At 41.1% G+C, this 23,348-nt stretch overlaps 3 protein-coding genes and 1 long non-coding RNA gene across 6 annotated transcripts; 2 read left to right on the forward strand and 2 right to left on the reverse strand.

The window, feature by feature from the left end:
• Positions 1–1,567, reverse strand: asb12b (ankyrin repeat and SOCS box-containing 12b). The gene is made up of 3 exons (XM_070913190.1): positions 1,283–1,567; positions 311–839; positions 1–220 (listed from the first exon to the last, which is right to left on the reverse strand). Exons 1-3 carry the CDS (start codon positions 1,565–1,567, stop codon positions 75–77), a joined length of 960 nt encoding a protein of 319 aa, XP_070769291.1. The 3' UTR covers positions 1–74.
• Positions 1,568–3,777: 2,210 nt separating this feature from the next.
• LOC139291225 (uncharacterized) lies at positions 3,778–5,025 on the forward strand. The gene is made up of 3 exons (XR_011597559.1): positions 3,778–4,055; positions 4,163–4,315; positions 4,446–5,025. It is a non-coding gene; the product is annotated as an uncharacterized lncRNA (long non-coding RNA).
• On the reverse strand, positions 4,937–12,383 carry zc4h2 (zinc finger, C4H2 domain containing). The gene is made up of 5 exons (XM_070913191.1): positions 12,263–12,383; positions 11,354–11,525; positions 10,944–11,116; positions 6,066–6,228; positions 4,937–5,679 (listed from the first exon to the last, which is right to left on the reverse strand). The coding sequence occupies exons 1-5, from the start codon at positions 12,313–12,315 to the stop codon at positions 5,566–5,568; spliced, it is 675 nt and encodes a 224-aa protein (XP_070769292.1). The 5' UTR covers positions 12,316–12,383; the 3' UTR covers positions 4,937–5,565.
• Positions 12,384–14,891: 2,508 nt separating this feature from the next.
• LOC139291219 (moesin-like) lies at positions 14,892–22,755 on the forward strand. 3 transcript variants are annotated; one of them, XM_070913186.1, is made up of 15 exons: positions 14,892–15,014; positions 15,684–15,731; positions 15,941–16,024; positions 16,101–16,196; positions 16,388–16,510; positions 17,250–17,401; positions 17,494–17,577; positions 17,662–17,808; positions 18,513–18,609; positions 19,267–19,430; positions 19,565–19,695; positions 19,881–20,041; positions 20,504–20,596; positions 20,979–21,212; positions 22,591–22,755. In XM_070913186.1, the coding sequence occupies exons 1-15, from the start codon at positions 14,892–14,894 to the stop codon at positions 22,753–22,755; spliced, it is 1,902 nt and encodes a 633-aa protein (XP_070769287.1). The 3 variants fall into 3 exon arrangements, with proteins under 3 accessions (XP_070769287.1, XP_070769288.1, XP_070769289.1); XM_070913187.1 differs by lacking the exon at positions 15,684–15,731 and having other exon boundaries at positions 14,931–15,014; XM_070913188.1 differs by lacking the exons at positions 14,892–15,014; positions 15,684–15,731; positions 16,101–16,196; positions 16,388–16,510; positions 17,250–17,401 and having other exon boundaries at positions 15,966–16,024.
• The last annotated feature ends 593 nt before the right edge of the window (positions 22,756–23,348 follow it).

Consider the following 23,348-nt stretch of genomic DNA (forward strand, 5'->3'; position numbering starts at 1 on the left):
TCCAGCCATGAGTGTACACAGCAATGAGGTAAAAAAAAAAACACTGGCCATATATTCTGATGCTAACGTGAGCATCACATGAGCTCAGCGGTGTCGTGCTTCAGGTAGTTCCTCAGGATCAGAGGAATGTCCAAACTGTCAATGGCAGGCTCCTTATTGGCCAGGGGGAGGCATCTTCGAATTGCCAGCCGATTCTGGGACATCAGTGTTTTGGGACAAACTGGGGCAGAAACAGACAAATAAAGGTCAACATTTTGAGACATTTCACAGTTCAGTGCTTACTGAACCAACTACGCTCAGTGTCTCTCACCTCTTTCTTTGAGCAGCAGACCCAGAGCTTCATTCTGCTTTGTTGTCTTGTCAATGATCAACGTAGGCAGATACACGTCTGCCCCAAAGTCTATGAGAAGCTGGATGTACTCCACCCCGCAGCCATAACGGAGACACACCTCCAGAACTGTCTTTGGCTGCTTTATCCTGGCCAGCATCTTCTCGTCTGTGCAGTTGTAGTTGGGGTTGGCCCCGTGGAGCAGTAGCAGTTTAAAGCAGTCCAGGTGTCCGTAAACAGCTGAGATATAAAGGGGCCCTCTGCAGGCTGTGGCATTGGAGGCCCACTCTGGGACTTTGGGTTTGACGTCCACCTCGGCTCCGAATCGCAGAAGCTCCCGGAGCACGTCTACGTCGCCCTCCCGGGCGGCAGTCAGCACCGGCGAGCAGTTGTTGTACGGGCTGCCATTGGGGTCGGCTCCGGCCTTCAGCAGGGCAACCACACAGTCCAGATGTTTCCCACTGACAGCTGTGAACAGAGGCGTCTGGGCCTTCACGTCCAGGCTGTCAATCTGGATTCAAACAGAAGCACACCAACGTGACAAGCGGTGATTCGGTGATTCAAGAACTTCAGTGAATTTTTTGAGTGCACTACCATTACAGCTGCATTAATAGATTGTTTTGGCTGTAAACACAACCTTTGACATATTCTCACCTCTCTAGTTGGATTAGTGATGAACGTCTTAGCAAAGAATTCCAGAACACACTGAGCAACATTAGCATTCATTTATTCACTCTGCTTTTAGCTCTGTGTCTGTCTCCACTAACTCCTGACGTAAATATCTGGCTTCACAGCAACTAAATGCTCCACTCTTTCCTTAGCTAGTCGCTAGTGTACAGTGGGTTTGTCCAGCCGGCACAGTGTCCCACCTGCCCCCTCCACACCTACTCCAAAGAGCAGTCTCACCATCCTCACCTGAAAGCTGTACAACAAAATGCTCTGTCTGCATCTCACCTCTGCACCATGCTCCAACAACAACTCCAAGCACCTCAGGTGTCCCAGAGCAGCGGCAGTGCGCAAGGGGGTTACTGGGACCCCCCACCCACTTCGAGCATTGATAGACCTCCTGTAACTCTCCTGAGACAGAAACTCGGAGAGCAGAGTCACGTCGTTGCGGCTCACGGCATTATTCAAGGCCTGACACTGCTCATTGTCCTCATCCTCCTCCTTAGGCTGCAGCAGGGAGAAGATCTTAGAAATGTCCATCAAACTCATGTTGACAGCTTGGCCCAGAACCATAATGTAACTGCAGGCTAAAGTCAGAGCCCTTCCATCTGCAATGGCAAAAAATGTCAGAGAAAGACGATAATACACCCAAGCACATACACAGCTGACACACTCACTTGTCACTTTGGATTATTTTTGTCAGGCATGATTTTTATTTCAACGTAACAGATTTCTACATGAAAGTAAAAGATGCTTCTTACCACGACCATGCAGTACTACCATAAGACAATACAGCTTGTTTACGTGACACAATTACTGTATATAAGACATATCACAGTAACACAGCCTATACACACCGACTAGAAGTACATTAGTGTACTTTTTACTACAAAATGATTTTGAACTAAAGGTCCACAGACTTTTCTCAGTAGAAACAAAGTTATACAATTTGTGTCAACAGCAGCAAACTGGAACTTACTGCAACAAGACACTTACCTCATCTAGCTGCTTGCTGATTATTCCCAAAGACATTAGAAGAGAAGAGAAGTTTAACACTTTCAAAACTCCATGACAAGTCACGTGGAAGAAAGAAGAAAAGAAAGGTCCTCCAAGGTGCGTGTGATTTCTGAGCTGTGAGTTGTGAAAAGTGCACTGTGGTTTGACCGTGTGTGTGTGTGTGTGTGTGTGTGTGTGTGTGTGTGTGTGTGTGTGTGTGTGTGTGACAGAGGGGGTCAGAGCTCCTTTCTGAGGGGGGTGGGGGCTAATTTTAGGCCACAGATGGGCCTGGCTAAACTTCCATTCTTGGAGAGTCCAGGCTCGGGTTTATAATTAGAAAGGTGGTACAAGTGTGACACTCAGCCGGTGATTGGTGAGTGTGGCTGTCTTTCCCTGCGTCCTCAATAAAAACAAAAAAATGAAATGGAGACGTCTGTGTCTCAGTGTCACAGTGCATGGTGAAGCATGTTACGATTCTCCACTTTTCGTTCCAGCTCGTCACACAGGTTGTAAAGGCTGTTTGGTTTCCCACTGTGAGGACAATGCCAAATAATCAACGAGATAGGCACTGAGGTGTGCCCTGTTGTCACCCTGTATCTTTAATTCACACCAAGAGGCAGCCATTTTAGTAAGTGTCAGCTGCGTGACTGTCAGAAGCTTCGGAGGAGCAGCCAGTCAGCTGTTCCTCTGCCAAACCCACCCATGTCTTCATACTGTCCCATGTTTAGCAGCGAGGCTGTGACACACCACATTCTTTCAGCAGATGGCACAAGAGTCCAGATTCCTGGCATTGTCCAAGCACATAAGGAAACTTTATTTATTTATTTGAGCACACAGACATGGAGCAATTAAATGTGGATAATTAAGATTTGCTTTTAATGCAAACTTCCTGAATCTCTTTTACAGTTTCTAATACATTTCTAATTTATATATATATATAAAATATATATATATATATATACAGCACTGAATGTGAAATGTATCACTGCCGGGCAAAACAAAGCCAACCAACCTCTAGACCACAGCTTTTACCTTCCATCTTTGGGAGATTAGAATGACCATTAACATAGTTTTATAAAAACATTTAGACATTCTGTTTATACCCTGTTCTTTGGTGGGAAAAATAAAAAGAATACAGCCTATTTATACAGCACATGTTTGTTGTTGTCTAAATATGACATATTTTATCATCTTTGTATTGTACATTTTATATTTGATATTGCACATTGTTTTTGTTGGATTTTGCACTGTCCTGTAAGTCTGGTCACTCTACATTTCACTGTACATCCCCTGGTTTACACGTGATCAATAAAAATAACTGAATCTTTGAATTTTAAACTAATAAATGACATCGCATTAAATCAAAAATACATCCATGTGCTCCCCCTTCCCGTGCCCCTGTCGACCACCAGATGGCGGTAGAGATGCGCCGATGACAGGAAGTGCAGCTGTCGTAAACACTAAAAGAAGAGGGCGTGCGAACAGTTTGGTAAAAGGTGAAGCTATTTTTCAATGACCCTTGTTCTTAGTTTTAAATGGTTTTATATTTCGTTCATCAGGGTCTCGGCTTGTTCAAAGAAAACAGCTGGTCCTTTTGCCCCCCAAAAGAACCGTACCAACGCTCAATGTGCAGGTTACGTAAGTAAACGTTAGCGTAGCGTTAACGTACAGGGTGCTGTCACTGTGAACCTTATAAGATAAAACTAAAAGTGTTGCCGGGGGCTGTACTTTGTACAAAATGGAGGAGGAAGCCCTAAGAAACCACTGCAGAATAATGATTTCTCGGGTCCGACACAAGCAGCAGCACCCTCCGGCCCCCGGAGAGGAGAGGAGGAGACACCAGCACAAAGGATCCAGGGGGAGGGAGAGGACCGACTCTGAAAGACAAGTCGTAAACGGGGACGAGTTTAGGGAGCTCAGAGAGCATAACCTCGCTCTTCCAGACTGTACCGAGAGAGCCCAAACCTCCCACAAGCTCGTGTGTCAAGGTCCCGAAGTCCAGCCCGTCCCCCCTCAACTCCTTGCAATGCTGAGGCTCAAAACTTTCAAGGAGGAGATGAGACGGGTTAGCAGACGCTCTTTGTGTGACTCAGTGCTTCCATAGTTTTGTAATTTAGAAAAACGCCTCATTTCGCCATTCTCTTAATTTTCACGTGTTTCTGTGTGTGGCAGGCTGCAGGGGCGGAGCTCCACGACCCCGCTGTCTGCAGCGCGTGTGAGCAGGAACAAGCGTCTGTGGCCTTGAAAAGTTTTATCAGGAGGAAGAAGACACAACTGCAGTTCCAATCACTGAAGGGCAGACTAAACACACACACCGGCTCTGGAGTAAGTGACTTAAACACAGACAGAGCAGCACAGTGTCACGCCACGTCTCTGTGGATGCCAACTAATACTTGTGTCACTTCGACTGACCACATTGATTATTTAGAGGATTAAAACTCGCTCTCTGTTACAGGAGTGTACATGTTGGGGGAATTTGTGCCAAATCTCTCAGAGGCCTTCGATGCCCCTCACTGGATTTGGGAGGAATTACTCGGTGGACATATGCGGGTCACAGCAACCTGGGGTTGCCGTAGCAACGACTAAGGAACGTGGAGTTGCCCTGGCAACAGATGAAATGAGGGGTTACACTGACAAAAACGCTACAGGAACTCATTTAGCAAGCCCTCGCTGTCCTTTTTCAGAAAGATAGCTGCAGACATGACAGGCACAGTATTAATACAATGAAAGGGACAATGCTGCGCTGGAGTCAAACATATTCCTACCTCTTTATTTTGACACACAGGCTAAACCCACCCATTTGCCCAACAAACAGTGATCCATATGCTGATGGCGGTGTCCTCGGTTACCCTGCTCAGCTACAGCTGTGTTTACGTTCACACCATTAAATAACAGAAGCAAGTGTCTAGCCTTTGTTTTGAGTATAAAAAGGACATGCTAACAAGGTTAGTACAAAACAGCCATTTATTTTCTTATCACTGTATTAAAGTTAAACACACAACACTAGTCAGAGCAAATGAATGACATGACATTTTCTCCAGTTTGTGGTCACTTGAACACTGTAAACATTAAAACAACATTGTGTTTTATTTGACTTCGCAATTAAACCTATTCGATTTTTTTTATATTGGCACAAAAAATACACAAATGACAGCCATGGAAGCACGCATGCATTACAAAAAAAAATAGAAAGTACAGTACAATATCTAAGGCAATAAACAATAGCAACATGGGCAAAATTATTTGGACATTTTATCAAGTTCCCTTTTGCTTTATTGCAGTTACATGGTTAAAGGCTAGTATACCTACTATAGAAGTCATACAATTACATATAAACACATCCAAAGCACTGATAAAAACAAACAACAGAATGACACCAGATCCTCCATCAATTCTTGACAGTTTATGAAAAAGGTACTAAGACAATTTGTTAAAGTGGGGGCTGTTTGTGGAAATTGTCCTGAAGCACAGATCCGTTATTTCAGCCATATATTGTGATGTACGTGGCTGATCTTAGATCAGTGTATTGGACCAGGTCCCTTTAAACCCTGCTGTTGCTGAAGGTAGAGTGGGATCTACTCATCTGGCTTCCTCTTGGGCTTCTTTGGGTTGCGGGAGCGGCTCTTGGCCTTGCACAATGGGCAGATGGGAGCATTACGATGAATCTGCTGGTGGCAGGACAGGCAAGCCTGGAGAGAGAGTGGGAGACATTTAGAGCAATCACTTCATATTATGTCCTTGCTGTGTTGTACAGAGCAAGCAACTTAGTCCGGTTGTATCTGACAAAGCTTTTTCTTTTATTTATTTAACTTTAAGGTGGGAACTAAATTTGTTTTCTTACCATTTTCTGCATATATGGCACAACTAGGAGCCAATTACATCTTGGAAATTCAGCACGTTTTTTTCATTATTAAGATAGAAACTATAAAGCGTAGCCTAATTAATTGTAACTTAGGCCTTAATTAAAAATGGCTACTCTTTTATTAGGTGACACCATCCACCGACTATTCAAACTTAAAATGTTACTTTTTTTCACATCCCGACTGCAGCTAATTTAGGTCAGTAAAAGCAATACCTTCATAGGTGGGGGTTGCTGTCTGAAGGTGGCCGTCTGGCGTGCATCTTGCTTCCTGGACACCTGAAGCTGCTGCGCCGCTGCTGCAGCAGCAGCAAGGGATTCTGGGATAGTGGGCTCATGCGGCTCCTTCTGCCACTCCGCTTTCTGCTTCTCAAAGTAACTGTTCAAAGCAAAGAAAGAGAGAAACCTGGCTAGCTGCGATTCTTATTTGGAGCTTCTGAATCATATCACGGTTGAGATTATCCCATCTACGCTGGGTATTATTAAGAGATGTGGAGTGGCAAAACCAAATACAAAGGAGACTTAAATTGGAGAACATTATAGTCAATCTCACACATCCTCTTTTTTTATGTACAACTCTGAGCAAAAGTACAGTCATTGTCAGAGTGTTTGTCTGCATGCAAGTGTGTGTGTGTGTGTGTGTGTGTGTGTGTGTGTGTGTGTGTGTGTGAGAGTGTGTGTGTGTGTGTGTGTGTGTGTGTGTGAGTGTGTGTGTGTGGGCAGGGGAGGGCTGGGAAAGAAATTTGGCCTTGGACTTTATGCCTGACTGGCTCATTTTCAAAAGTAAAAAAAAAGTGATATCCCATTTCTTTACGCTCTCTGGTTTCTCTCAAAATAGGTTTGTGATAGAGTAGAACATTCACAGAACAAATTTAATGGGTTGTATTTCTTGTAACCATGATCCATCAAAGCACCAAACATTAAAGCGTATTTACCAGCATCACATTAGCACATACATTTAAATATTTCACAGTTAATACAAGTTTATTTGATATTGATTCTATGTTGTTCTTACTTTCATACAAGTTAATATTTCAGTCGGATGTTTTGCTATTACTGAGGTGTAGAGTGCTCATTTATATGCTGACACCCCGCTGGCCTGTGGGGTGTCAACAGTGGGCGCTATTACTGTCAAAATTACCCTAGAATTACTTTGCTGGCAGCAAGATGTGCAAGTGAAGACTCATCTAAGGAAAAACACTCAACAACAGTGATAAGCCTCAACTTTCAAAGTATCTCATAAACTCAGGGAACATCAAGGAGCACGCCACCAAGAAGGAAAAGAGAGACGACTACCATCTGGCCAGAAATTAACTCATCATCTGAGCTTCCACACAGCACACAGACGAACTGAGAGGCTAGCCTGCCAACAATGCTGTCAGTGCTCAGAGCAGCAGTGGCCCAGCACACTCACAACTGAAGCTCTTTATCTGTGAAGACAATCTTCAAATTGCAGTACATAAAATATCCCAACCAGCCAAAGTGAAAAAGTATGTACTCTGAAGTTAGAAAACAATTGTCACATCTTGACAGCCGTACATGTGAGTGAGGGAGCAAATCAACAACTAGCAAACTGGGTCTATATTTTAGTCTGTACAATGGAAGAAAGAAATCTCAGATAAAAAGTCATTTTCTATAACTGTTAGGTATTTAGAGCTCCAAAGTAGAGCTGCAATGATACGTCAATTAATCAATTAGTCCATTGACATTTTGATAATCGACCAATCTAAACTAAAGTAATTTTTAAGCAAAAAGTCAAAAAATGTGATTGTTCCAGGTTCTCAAATGTGAACATGTGCCACTTCTTGGTCTTACATGACAATAAAATGCATACTTTTGGGTTTTGGCTATTGGTCGGACAAACCAAGACATGTTGTGACGGGCATTTCTCACTTTTTTCTAATGTTTTATAGACCAAACAATTAATCAATTCATTGAGAAAATAAACAGCAGATTAATCGATAACAAAAATAATAATTAGATGCAGCCCTACTTGAAAGGGCCATGCACTGGGCTCCTCCCACCCCTTTTTGCAGTTTCCTACACAGCAAAATGTCTCCGGATGATAAAATCTAAAAGTGAACACTACCTGAGTCTCCAAGTCCAACACAGAGATTGACCTCACCTCCATATTCTAGCCCCGCTATCTCAGATGTGCTTCATAGTAAACTGTCCAATCTTAATACCAACTACCGTCGATGGATGTCAGACTGCAGTTCGTGTGGCTGGGAGTCTACCTGTCAGTCCCCTTCATGTGCCTGCAATGTTGTGGATAACAAGGACCTTCTGAAGCTTGAAAATGGATTTGATGCTCGCTGGCATCTTTGCCAGTTACTGAAGCCACAGAATCTGGACAAATGGAGGGGAAATTTAGTTGGACCTGGATTTCTGAACAGGCTAACAGAAGAGAACGTCTATCAGATATTTCTCTTTAAGCCTTAAATTATTCATTTGTTGTCCACATTACAACCACGACATGTTAAAGAACGTAAAATCAGCTGCTGAGACTAGCAGCTTGTGAGAGAGATATTGAATGTTTTTCAAGAAAGAATATTGGCATTTTTTTAAAGAAAAGTCAGTGCAGAGTTTTTACAGCCAGCCTCTAATAACCATTAGCAATGCTACATTTTAAGGCACTTAAAGGGTCAGTTCACTTAAAAACACAAAAACATATTTTCCCATTTATTCCTTAAAGTATCTAGTCGTGCAGATATTGCAGTGTTGATTTAATTTGCCAAGGTGCCGAGATAATGTTGAGACTTCTGTTGACACCTAAATATAATGGAAGTGAATGTAATTTTGTTCAAAGCATGAAGAAATGGCATTTCAAAAACCAGCAACAACGGATAATAATCCAAAGATCTCAGAAGTTTACATCGGGGCTATGAAAGCCTGCCCAACGTCTCATAAAGATCAGTGACTAAATATTAAAATCAGACAGATCAATCGGGTTCTTCAGATCACTGATGGCCACAAGATCATCCCCCACTCAAAGAATATTCCATCTAAGCCAACATAGGAAATTAACTGCCTCACAAACGAACCGCCTTTGCTCTCCACCTCAGTGTCTTAAGAATAAACTCCACGATGTTGTCTGCCATCATAACAAAAAAATGACACCACAGTGACAAAAATACACCCTTGACATATTGTATCTGGACATCCAATCCAAACCTTCTCTACAATGCAGTAGACTCAGGTCCTCATGACCTACAACCGCCTGTTATCTCAAGAGCTACATTCACGCTACTTAACCAGCCAATAAAATACCTCACTGCCATAATCTGTGCTGTCCCTCACCACTCATCAGAACTGTCAGCGAAACTGTTACTGTGGCTATTTATAACCATGTTTGCGATTACTCACAGACTATTGCACAATGTTGGTCTTCTTTTTAACCTAAACCTTAACTAATTCAGGCTGGAAACCTTTTTGGAAATTCTGCCCATGCCCTATAACTATAATTGATGGTAACTTTAATATCCACAATGATGTTGCGTCAAATCGTTGTAAATTGTAAATGTTAATGAGATTTACTCTTGATTCAGTTCATACTCTTTAATTGTATATTTAACTAGTTTTTTGAAGTGTGTCAGAAGAATTCACAACAGACTAGAAATGTACTGCTCACACTTACCCTACAACCCTAACCCTAAATATTAACATAATAACATCTTGGACTTTGACAAATGATTATATAATTGCATCAATGGACTTTTATCCTCAATCTTAGCTACTGTTGCTCCAGGAAAATACAAGTAAAAATTAATCAATATATCCTTTTATATAAATAAATATAAATATCTAAATAAATCAATTGCTTAAAGCATGATTGTTGGAGAGAACTATGAATATATGAAGGAGTTAATAAATTCATTGAACAAGAAAATGAAAGCAAAAGCAAACGATATTTATGAATGTATCTCTACAAATAAGCATAATCCATTTGTGAAACTATCTTCCTCTAGTGACCTTGACTTCTCAGGTATTGAGAGACAAACATTCCTAACCTTCTTAGATGAAGCTAAGGTCCTGTACAGTGAGCTACATTAGACTGATCTCTCTGTGAGCTGGTTTATCTCAAATATGAGATTGTTTTCTAGCCTTGTAGATATCACACATTTTAAATTATATAGCAACCACATTGCTCTCTGTCCTCTGGTAGTGTCTGAATATTTTAAGGTTGCTTGTGTGCAACCCTTTCAAGCTGTCGTCAGGGTCATACATTAGATCATGTTGAGTGCTGCTGCAGCCTGATGCTGCCAATGCTGGTTGGTTGTATCCTTATTAATAGACTGAAGCAATGGGACAGTGTTTAAAAGGACTGGACTGGAGAGGTTCTCTTTGACTGGGCGGAAATTCAAACATTCTGTGAATGGGTTTAATTTCTCAAAGTCACTGATTACATGTGGTGTGCTACAAGGCTCCATTCTAGGACCATGTTTCTTTGTATATGCTACATTTGTATGTACTTGTGGCTTATAAATAAACACAATGAATTCATCTACACATCATGTCCCTGCGAGTAAATTTCAGCTTTGCACAGTACACAATGAACACAGTAATTAATACATCACATTCTGACACTATGTACATGCACACTGAAATGTCATCTGTTGTGCAAACACTCAGGCGTGCTACTCAAATGTACCTTGAGAGTGACAGTGGATATTTACATGGTCTGCTGAGAATCTGTATGATTACACTGTAGATAATATTCATATGTCAGTTCAGTGTAAAAATGCACAAAGATTAACTGTACTTTGAGTTAGTGAATTATGCAATTTTGACTGTTTATATGTGAAAAAGCACAATGGTAATAAAGTTAACATGAAAACTGTCCATTGTATGCTGTGTATCATATTAAAAAAATTATGAAAAGGCTGTCTTTCATATGTAGTCAAATATTTTATATGTATATATATATTGACACATACTGTATATATGTGTCAATTGCCTGCAAAAAAAATGTTAAAAAGAACACACTGTAAACGGTATCTAACAACATCTGTTCAAAAGAATTTTAGTGCGCCTTGCATGCATTTTTAGTGTGTGTGTGTGTGTGTGTGTGTGTGTTTATGTGCGTATACTGACTCCAGGGAGAGCTTCTCTTCTTCTTCGTTCAGGTTAGGGAGTCTGTGTAGACCTAAAGTCATCCTGAGGGCATCAACATGCTCCTTCAGAGGTTTGTACTCATCATGCAGGCGGCGAGTTGTTTCTAGCAGCTTATTCAGGTCATTCTCCGACTGCTTGATGGTGCTCTCCATCTGAGAGGACAGGATTTCGGAAATATGTAATATGCTCGATATAAGCTCCATATATTTTACACTGAAAATAATACAGGCACTGAAAATGCATTCACTATATCTTTATCATGTCTTGTTGGTCTAACATTGCTATTCTCAACACTGTTGCTAAATTGTACTCATCTGAAAGCTGAACTGAGATTTCAGTAACACTTCCTCTATAGAAGGTGCTTATCTCAGAGTGTAGTGCCCACTCACCACATTGATATCTGCATGGATGAGCCGCAGCTCCTCCACATGAGCCATTTTCTCTTGTAGGAGCAGATCCATCTCTTGTTTGTACTCTTTCAGGTGCTTCTCCTCAGACTCCAGAGCCTCAAACTCAACCTTCAGACGAGACTTGATCTTCTGCATCTGGACAGTCTTGTTCCTGCAGCCAGCGGCACAGAGACAAAAGACACCAGCTGTGACATTATTTCCCTCACAGATGCAGATGCAAAAAAAAAGAAAAAAAAAAGAAAAGAAATATCCACAATAAGATGTAAAACATTATTTTCCATCTGTCATGCAATGCTTTGAATTTGAGTAAAATGATGATTTACTTGGTAGACGTTCTGCATTGATGTGAAGCAGAATGACCAATTACTACAGCTGTGAATTAATATACTGAGTGCATGAATTGCTGTATTCTGCACATCTGTTACACAGTTATTAAGCGTGGCAGCAAAGAAGACATCAGCTCGAACAAACACCATTCTGCCACCGGTGTTTAGTGAGCTATTGACAGACCGATACGCTTGCTAGCGAAGTAGCTAGCTTACCCACAGAAATAATTTGCAACGCACATCTGGCATTTTTGTTGATACACATCTGGACTGTTAAAGCATGCATGATCAGAATTCACCTTAACTAACAGCGTCTTTGTACCTGTGTCTTGTTTAGCCTGTGGCGATTTCTTGCCAGCCCTGTCGGGAACAAGCTAAAACTAGAATAGCAAAAACCTATTAAAGACAGGGTTCGCAGCAGACCGGCTAATATTAGCTAGCTCAGTAACAAAAGCGATGCCAAGGGGCTTGTTCTTGGCCGGCTAACGTTAGCTAAGATCGCGTTTCTCCGTACGTGTCAAAACAAATGACAACCACTTTCATATTGTTCCCCATCTCTTACCGTATTTCCAAGATGTTCTCTAATTTGCACATTATTTCTTGTTCGTCCGCCATGGTTTCGCAGCTCCCTTGTCGTTCAGCTGGCCAGCTCGGTTACCCGCAAGGCCACGGTGGTGTCCGTGTTGATAAAAACACAATAGCCGGGGTGAGCGCGCACACGAGCACGCGCCCGCAGTGTGAAACTGTGGCTACGTGTGATGAGTAGCACCACGATCCCTCTGCCGCACACACACACAGCCTGGACTGAGCTCAAGTACAAAGGATCCACTTCCCCTTAAACCAGCTTTTACACCGCGACGGAAACAACTTCTCTCTCACATTGAAATGAAATGTAACATGAAATAGATGAATAACACTCACGGCAGACTTCTGAATAATGAGAGGAACAGAAAATCAAACAACGGGTTTATGGTCATATCAAGGGACAACAGGGAGTGCGTTTATCTCTGCTTACTACTTCACATATCAGGGCTGCAGTTATGACAGAAGTGTTCAGATCACTTCAATTAAAGTATCAATACCACAAGGAAGAAATACTAAAGTAAAAGTCATAGATTCAAAATTAGCAATACAAATATGCAATACATATATAGTCACACACTTTAGTGCAACAGATACATACATATACATTGTTATTGTATATATTTTTACCTCATTTCACTTAAATACTGTAAATGTGTATATTTTGTATTTTCATTTCATTTTTCATTTTCACCTCATTTCACTTAAATACTGTAAATGTGTATATTTTGTATTTTGTATTTCTTATTTTTATATTTTGTACAAACTTTTAGTTCTAAATTATGCTACTTTCTACTCTTGAATGGGAGCACCGGTACTGTACAATTTCCCCCCCGGGGATCAATAAAGTATTTCTGATTCTGATTCTGATTCTGATTCTGATTAGAAAAATATACTTATGCTACCATCAAAAGTAAAAGTAGGCTACTTACATTTGCTATTTACAGAGAGATTAAATTATGGGATTATTCCATTGATGATCACAGGAATGATCGAGTAAAAACACAGACATAAGTGAGAGGATATAAGCATAGAATATCTTGATAAAATCATAACACAAACAGCTTTACACCAACAACAAATAAAGAGTGTGGTCAGACATGTATTCATGATGACATTTAAGAGGCTAAAGCAAAGAGATGGGGCTTTAGACGGGTTTTAAAGGTATCAAGGAAGGGAGGAGATCGATCTAGACTATTCCACAATTTAGGGCCAACAACTGAAAACGCTCAGTCACCTGGTTTTTAACTGGGTGAGGGGAATGGAGAGCAGTGATTGGTCACCAGATCTGAGGGGTCACGGGGTGGAATAAGAGATGACCAGTTCGGAGATTCACAGTAATCTGGTGCAGTGCTTTAAAAACAAATAAAATAATCTTAAAATAAATTCTGTACTGTACTGTTCACTGGTTACCAGTGAAGAGTCTCGCTTCTGCATTTTGAACCAGCTGCAGGCGAGACAGGGCAGACTGACTGATTGCTACATAGAAAGAATTGTAGTAGTCAAGGTGAGATGACATATATGTGTGAGCTACAGTCAACACATCTTTAATGGATAGGAATGATCTTAATTTTGCAAGTCTAAGACGGAAGAAGCTGATGCTGACGACTGAGTTGATATGTTTATCAAATTTTAAACCAGAATCGAAAATAACACAGAGATTTCTTGCGTGGGACTTTACCTTAAATGACAGAGGCCCGAGGGCATTGATTATGGTTGCAGAGTTGTCTGCAGGCCCGAAGATTATGACCTCAGTTTTATTCTGGTTTACCTAAAGGAAGCTTTTTACGTCCTCAATGCAATTTAGAACGGAGTTAACACAACATGGATCACAAGGTTTCAGCGGGAGGTACAGCTGGGTGTCGTTGGCATAACAATGGTGAGAGATATTATATTTTCTGCATATACAGGGTAAATAAAATAGGGCCTAATATGGAGCCTTGTGATACACCACAGTAGATGGGTGCAGAGGAAGAGGACACATATTAAGCTACGGTTTATATAAGACGATAATTTACACTGAATTAATGAATGAATTAAAGTTAGACTCACTGCCTTTAAATTTGACAATTAATGATATATATATACTGTATTTAGAAATTCAACAATTTTCCTCAAACGGATATTTATTTCCTAGCTAAATAAAATTAATAGTTTTGTTTTTCAGTCTGGATAAATGATCTCAGTGCTTCTAAAATCCTGGCTACAGCCCTGTGAGCTACCACAAGCGTAATATGAGCAGTTGGCAACAGGCCTACAAACCAAACACACCACCACACCAACACCAAAAGCATTGTATGTCATATCAACATATACTTAAAACATTAACTGAAAGAATTACTAGATTAGCAGAATGTGCTGGCGCCTTATTTGCTACGGGAACATCAGGTGCTACTGAGTTACTGTTGATTTGTGTCCCTCTATAAATAGGTTTGGGAGACAAAGATTCTGCCTATGTCCCAGATGAGTGATGTACAGTCAAAACCTAATCAATTTAAGAAGAAAACTCTTCAGAGGATTTGGACTGCCTGCATAAACGCGTGGGCCCCGGGCTGCCATTGGATTAACCAAGAGAGAAGTACTTGGGAGCAATACAATGGTCCATTCTCATGCAGTATAATCCTTGTAGGTATTGCAAGCAGTTTCATATGACTCCACAGAGAAAAGGCTACTACCAGCACCTCTCTGAAGAAGTGTTTCGGCTACAGATAAAAAAAATACAAATGTCAACTGTAAGTAGCTTCCTTTATCGTTTTCATTGTGTTTTATATTTAGTTGAAATGTTTAAATTGCAACCGTAGTGGTTTGATTGTTTTTTTTATGAACCTGCTCTGTAATTTAAAGACTACAAGAAGGCATTAGTCCGCAGTTCTTAAACTTGAGAATTAATTGTTTTTATTCATATCTTGCCCAGTTGCCAGATGTTTTTAATTTGTTGCATTTGTGTTTCTGGATTTATTGTGTGTTGTCACATAAACCAAACAGTAGCAAAGTTAAGCTGTGTCTTCTTGTTTTCAAAACATTTAAAAATTGAATTGATTTAAACAGTCTGTTCAGCTAGGCTTACAAGTTTTTTTATTATTATTATTATTATTATTATTATTATTATTTTCATAGGCACTAATGAAAGCCTGCCTTGCTGTATTAATCTCAGAAGGGTTTATGAGGAGTAGAGCAAACAATTTCTCCTCTGTGCTGCTTTTTTCTTCTTTTTTTTCTGCAAGTCAGCCTATACCAACACCTGCAGATATGTGTATGTGGTGTGATACTAATATGCAAGATTAACGCTAAATGGGTGTCATTGTTTTTGACCCAGTCGTTAATACTTATGAATCATGGAATGAACCCCATGTTCCCGGTTAAGTCTAAAATATACTGTGGGCTTCATTTTTTGATTGTAGTCCCCACCAACCTCTTGCGATTGGATGCTCCTGGTTGACCAGAAGAATGTAAGAAAACACTCTTTTTGGTAATTTTGCTGTCAAAGAACCAACAAATTTAGCATTGTTTCAAAAGAACAAACTAAACTATTACAGAATTGGTAGTGTTCTTTTTCACCCAGTTGTTGCTCTGCTGATGCTTCTCCAGTGGCACAGATGAATGAACAGCAAGGGATCTTTTTCCTCCTGTATCTCAGTGTGAGCGTTTTCTCTATCAGATAAATGTCCGAGTTACCACCATGGATGCTGAGCTGGAGTTTGCCATCCTGCCCAGCACAACTGGCAAACAGCTTTTTGACCAGGTACATTTATGCATTACAATCAAACAGCTGCTTTGTCAGACAAGTGCGTGATCATGTTATTTATTGATATGTTTAGATTGTGAAGACGATCGGACTGAGGGAAACCTGGTTCTTCGGCCTCCAGTATCAGGACAGCAAAGGCTTCTCCACCTGGCTCAAGCTGAACAAGAGGGTGAGGAGAAAGTTTGTGTGTGCCGACTTTACATCCCTCGATGGCATTACTTAACTCCCTCGACAGCTGGATTCAAATGAAGATGTCATCATGGTTATCGTTTTGGCAATGCTATTGTGTCACCCCATTGAGGCTAATTAGTACATATTTCTTCATTCCGGCATCCCTCTGCTGTTGGGTGCCAATCCCAGGTGACCGCACAGGATGTGAAGAGGGACAACCCTTTGTTGATTAAGTTCAGGGCCAAGTTTTACCCTGAGGATGTCGCTGATGAACTGATCCAGGAGGCAACGCAGCGCCTCTTCTTTCTGCAGGTGGGCAATGAGTACACGAACAAGGACATTGATGTTTTTAAAGGGAATTATGTTGTGAATTTACACCCCTGGAACATGGGATGGGAATGATGGATTTTCCTCATCCCTTATTCATTTTCTGATTAGATGGCACCATATTTTATTTGTAGGCCACGAGAAAGATTCAGATCCATTCATTTACTATTGATATTTTATTTGCTACCACTGATATTTTATTTGAGAATAAAATTGTATTCAGTGGATATCACAATGTAAATAATGTTGCCTTATGCAAGAGTGGTACCCTGCAGATAGGAATCCCGATCAAAACAATATACTCGACCTGTCTTAACGACCAGTGGGGGTTCCACGATGACTCACCCAGATCATGTTAATCCTCATGGGTTGCCCATAAGGGAGTATATGCACACACAAAAAATGGATCCAGGTGCACTAAATAAACACCAGAATGCATAGGGTTTTTCTCTCTGTGAGATGATCATGTGTGATACCTTTAACCCTTTATCAGGCACTCATTGAAATACTTACAATACAAAATTTCAACCCTAGAGTGTCATTGCAGGACACAACAAGACTTTTTTACTTTTGTGACATTTTTAAAAATATTCAGTTTTTATGTTGAAAATCAAGATCAATGAAGTTACCATATATGGTTCCTTGCCGGATAAAGGGTTAAACAGGCAGCATCCTAAAACAGTGGGGTTTCATGTGTTCTTTCTGTCTTTTTTCTGTGTTTTAGGTTAAAGAGTGCATCCTAAATGATGACATATACTGTCCACCTGAGACTGCAGTGCTCCTGGCCTCGTATGCGGTTCAGGTCAAACATGGAGACTACAAGAAAGACTATCACGTACCGGGATACCTCACAAGAGAGAAGCTGCTGCCACAGAGGTGCTGGGTCCTGTGGATATTGGTGTAAAAGTTTTACTTAATTCCAGTCATCTGAATTCTAACTGGCATGTCCTCTGTACTGATAAAACCAGGGTTTTGGAGCAGCACAAGCTGAATAAGAATCAGTGGGAGGAAAGAATCCAGGTGTGGCATCAAGAGCACAAGGGAATGCTGAGGTACTGCAGTCTTACTACAAAAAGGCATTTGTGCATTTTTTTTGTCCGGTGTTCTGTAGCTCATTAAATTGCTCCACACTACAGAGAAGACGCCATGGTGGAGTACCTGAAGATAGCCCAGGATCTGGAGATGTATGGGGTCAACTACTTTAGCATCAAGAACAAGAAAGGATCGGAGCTGTGGCTAGGAGTGGACGCGCTGGGGCTGAACATTTATGACAAAAAGGACAGGTAGGTTGCAATTTGAAAATGTATATGTCTCTGTCAAACTTGTTGTAAATCACTGTATGCTCACATTCATGGTCTGCAGATGATGAATCCTATTGATTTGGTGATCCCTTGACTTTTCATCTAGCATCAAAATGAGGTTGACATTTTCATTTTTTAGTGAAATGTCTCGACAATTATTGGATGGATTATCATGAAATGTGGTGCAAATATTCGTGGTCCCCAGAGGATGAATCCTAGCGACTTTGGTGTTCACCTGACTTTTCCTTCAGCGCCACCAGCAGGTCAAAGTTTTCAATTATCAGGTGAAAACTTTAGTACAGACATTTATGATTCCCAGATGATAAATCCTTATGACTTTGGTGACCCCCTGACTTTTCCTACAGCGCCACCATCAGGTTGACATTTTTGCTTCAGTGTGAGATGCATTGACAACTATTGGATGCATTGCCATCATGAAATCCGTTTCAGACATTCATGTTCCCCTCAGGATGAGTTGTAATGACTCTGGTGATCCCTTAAAGATCCCCTCCAGACATTGTTTGAGACATATCAAAACACTCTGAGTCTGATATCAGCATGCTGACGTTAGCATTTAGCTCAAGTCACCATTGTGCCTAAGCACAGCCTCACAGAGCTGCTAGCTTGGCAGTAGACCCTTACTCTTGTTTGACTTCGTGATTGTAAACCTTGCCAATATTTTACAGGATGACCCCAAAGATTGGCTTTCCCTGGAGTGAGATCAGAAATATTTCCTTCAATGACAAGAAGTTCCTCATCAAACCAATTGACAAGAAAGCTCCGGTATGCAAAAAACATTATTATTAGTGGTCCTGATTTATCTGTAGCAGCTACATATTTAGTGAAGCATATATATCATTACAGGCAAATACAGGACATGTTGCCAGGCCACGGTAAAAGGGAGTTTAGTTTGAGGGGAAATGTGCTATTTTTTCTACATACCTAAAGTCTTTTTGTGCAGCTTGATGGTACGTTGAACTGCCAGCTTATCTTAGCTTAACTCAATTCATGGATGTTTGTGGATAGGATCAAATAGCAGCTCCTTTTCCAGTGCTTAGGGTTTACTAAGTGGAACTCATTATCTTAGCATTAGCAATTTTTTGAAAACATTTTCACAACCACATACAAGGTCCTACACACATACAATACGTCTTGTAAGATATGTAAGATATGCTGATTCATTTATTCACTGATGCCATATCCTTGTTACTGCTGGAATTACCAATTTTGCATATGCATAAATGACAAGCAAGTAGTGTAGATGACAGCAACATGAGTTTAGCCTCACACTTCAATTTGCCTTCTGACTGCAAGCACAGACTCAAGGAAAGCATCCAAGAGTGAGAAAAATCTATGAAATTCTCCCAAACAAAACTATCCCTTTAGAGTATTTAAACCCATGCTTAACTGTATGACTGATTGCTAATTTTTGTGTTGAAGGACTTTGTTTTCTACGTCCCTCGTCTTCGCATCAACAAACGTATCCTGGCCTTGTGTATGGGGAATCATGACCTGTACATGCGTAGACGTAAACCTGACACCATTGAGGTGCAGCAGATGAAGGCCCAGGCCAGGGAGGAGAGGAGCAAGAGGCAGATGGAGAGGTGAGGAAGCAAGTAAATAATGAAGGCTTATTTTTTCTTGCAGTTTACAGTGTGTTCTCTCTGCTTTAAGAAAAAATTGTCAGGAGATATAGTGTTTTTTTCAGATGTGTATTTATGCACAATTCTCCTGTCAGGGCTCTGCTCGAGAGTGAGAAAAAAAAGCGAGAAAATGCTGAGAAGGAAACAGAGAAGATTGCTCGTGAGACCATGGAGCTGATGGAGAGATTGAGACAGATTGAAGAGCAGACAAAGAGAGCTCAAGATGGTCTGACAACTTTCTGAATACAAATGTTTCTCAACTTGGGTTTTGTTTTTTTCTGTTTAAGAACATTAAAAGAGTGGCTTAGTTTATTGAAATATTTGTGATTTAAGGCTCGCTACCAAGCTTATACAATGTGGACATGTCTGGGTATGTGTATTGGGTGTTTTAAGCACATGTGTGTGTTTCAGAGCTGGAGGAGCAGACTCGCAGGGCTCTCGAGTTAGAGAAGGAGAGGACAATTGCTCAGGAGGAGGCTGAGCGTCTGGAAAAGGACCGCAGAGCTGCAGTGGAGGCGAAAGCAGCCCTGCTGTACCAGTCTGAAACGCAGATCAAGAGCCAGGAAAGCCTGGTACTCGTGCAAAACACACCTGCATGCTGGGTATAATTCAATTTCAATTGAATAGATTCAAGGTATAAGGTGGATTTTTCTCCGAACCTAAAAAACTGAAAAACCTGTAAAGTTGCAAAGTCATCCATCAAGAGACCATTTTATTTATTCCCACGATCTAGGACTCATTATGGTACATGGTATATATACATATAATGGTCAAGTCTACCTCTAAGGCCAGTAGGGTATTGATGTTGTCAAGTGATTCACAAATTCAGCTTGATGGCATATTTTAAAGCAGATTTTTAGCTGATTGAATAAAGAGGCAATTAACCTGAGCTGTGATGCCGCATATGAACATATACGTGCATGTACACACACACACACACACACACACACACACGTTCTCTCTAAGCCAGAGCACAATGACCTCAGATCAGGAGCACTCACACTCTCTTCCCATTTGTGTGCCTGTGTGTATAGGCCACTGAGCTGGCAGAGCTTACCTCTAAGATCTCTCGGCTGGAAGACGCCAAGAAGAAAAAGGACGAGGAGGCAAAGAGATGGCAGAAAAGGGTGAGAATTAATGAAAGAACCATTAGACAGATAGAGAATGAATCAAACATGAGCAAAGAGGGATATCTGACACTACTAAGTGTTGGACCCGGCTAAAATAGAAGCAAGGTGTCACATAGAGTGTATCACTAGACTTTCAAACTGTGATTTTATAAATTTTATGGGTGTCACAGATGTCACCAAAGACCATCCAGTTGTCTTTTATTCTCAAAACGTACCGTCATGTATTTCTGTGTTGTGGCATGAAGCCCCTATTCATTTTGTTGGAATTGGAGCCCCATGTTTCAAATCGTGAGTATCACATTTTGGAACAAATCTAGTGGGCTACTCACACTTTCATATTAAACCGCAGCGCTTCACTGCAAGTCCTGTGTGTTGACAGGCGGTCGTTGTGGAAGCTGATTTGGAGCGGACCAAAGAGGAGCTGAAGACTAAACTCATGGGTGTCCACATCCAGGATTCTGTCCACCCTCACATGCACGAGCACGATGAGACGGACGAGAGCAGCGCAGAGGCGAGCGCTGAGCTCACTTCTCCAGGCACGGTCCGAGATCGCAGCGAGGAGGAAAGAGTAACAGAGGCCCAGAAGAACCAGAGGCTGCAGAAAAACCTCAAGGTAAGGTTAAGAGAATATAGTCAAATTTCCTTCTTTTTTTGCAGATTTGCTGTTCTTTTACTCGCCTTCAGGTCAGAGGTCATGTTCAGCTCGAGATTAGCAGTCCTGGGGCTGCCCTGGAGCTTGTAAGAGTGCAGACAAATGAATCAGAAAATGCCTTCAATCTGCTTTTTAATTCAGGGGTTCTAGGTTCAGTAAATAATGCACTCTGTCAATTAGGAACCACCCTATCTGAATGCTGAGGCCAATGTATCATTCCCTCAATCTGCAGTTACTCTAATGATTTGATAGCTGAATGAGGAAACAAGACTGCATTAAAATGAGCCCCCAATATTGCCATTATCTTACATTACATACATTTTTAGCCATGCTCGCAGTGAGGCTCTACGGAAATGTGTGTTTGTCGGTCCAAACTGAAATATCTCAACGACTGTTGGATGGATTGCCATGAACTTTTGTACAAACTTTCATGGTCCCCAGAGGATGAATCCTGATGACTTTGGTGACCCCCTGACTTTTCCTGTAGCGCCTCTATGAGGATTACTGTGAAATATTATTATTGAATGGATGATACATTTATGGTGATCCTTTGACTTTTCATCTAGTGCCATTATTATGTTAAAATTTTGCCCAATACTTTGGTTTATCACTAAATGCTTGCAAAACTAATGGAATTTCCATCATCCTCAGATGTACTTTGTGTTTAGCCCCTGTGAGCATGTTAGTATGCTGGCATTTAGCTCAAAGCACTATTGTGTCTAATGTAGAGCAACTCTTTCCAGAGAATCTCTGGTTTCAATTCTTCAAAATGGTACTGTGGTAATGAAGTTAACATAACGGTTTCATTTAGAACATATTAGGCTTAATAAGAGGTATGGAGCGCATGTGCTTGCGTGACATATGTCTTAGTTTATCACAATCCACTGCCACTTCCTTTCCCCCACCTCTCACAGTTTACAGTCTTACATTTCTTGTTGCTGTTGCCTTGTGATATTTTTAGTGTTTTGGTACATTTGCTGAGGTTTTGACTCTGCTGTAAAGATGGCAGCTTAATTGCCACCAAAAAGTGCACTCTACATAATCAAACATTGTTGCAGGTACATTATCATTCTGTTGATTTCATTCAAGTCGCAAATCTCACCCAGACCCTCCAGGCCTGCTACAAATGAAATAAATTTGTTCTCTATCTCACAGCCAAAACAAGATATGATGTTGCTTAGAGGACTCAACACAAAAATAGACTTAATAACTATCGACAATAGATGGGGATTGGGGGGGGGGGCAGGGGTGAGAGGAGCTGGGCAAGGCTTCTGAATAGTCTCCGAAAGAGTCTCAGGGAAGAGGATTTCATTCACTGTGTGCTCGTGTTCTCTTTCAGTTCCTGAGCACTGAGCTGGCCGGAGCTGTAGACGAGAGCAAAAAGACCCCCAATGACCTGATCCACGCTGAGAATGTGAAGGCGGGTCGTGACAAATACAAGACCCTGCGTAAGATTCGGCAGGGCAACACCAAACAACGCATTGATGAATTTGAGTGCATGTGAGAGAGGCTGCTGAAGGCCCACCAAGACTGGAGGCAAGATAAGGATAGATGATGAAATTGGACACATTGAGAGATGTTAGAAGTGTAGATGCAGATTATTGCATAGGTAGAAAATTCCCCTGACATATCAGGTTTAATATGATGGCGAATATATTCTTACTGTGCTCTGATGCCTTTAATGCCCGTGATTTTAACGCTGTTTCATCTGGAAACAAGTCAGAGCAGAAAATTACAACTGTCCTTAAAATTAAATTTTTATTGCCATAGGAACAAAAGTGTTCAGTGTTGCAAACATGTGAGACCAACATACCATCTATACTCTCATTCATGAAAAGGTTTGCTGCTGTCCATGTCAGTCTTATCACACACGTTTGCAATCTAAACATGCCAACTAATGAAAACCTTATTAATGTTGATTAATGAAAGCAATGACATTTAAGACACTTATTATTGCATCTAAATGCTAAATCCTCTATTCTTTATCACAGAAATAAAATACAGAGAAACACCATCAGTGCGTTGTGCATCATTCCCCATATAAATGAGTATGCATCGCCTTCAATGTGGCTGATGAGCAGCTGCAATCAAAACCAA

The sequence above is a fragment of the Enoplosus armatus genome, chromosome 10 (genome assembly GCF_043641665.1).
Source record: "Enoplosus armatus isolate fEnoArm2 chromosome 10, fEnoArm2.hap1, whole genome shotgun sequence".
Lineage (NCBI taxonomy): Eukaryota > Metazoa > Chordata > Actinopteri > Centrarchiformes > Enoplosidae > Enoplosus > Enoplosus armatus.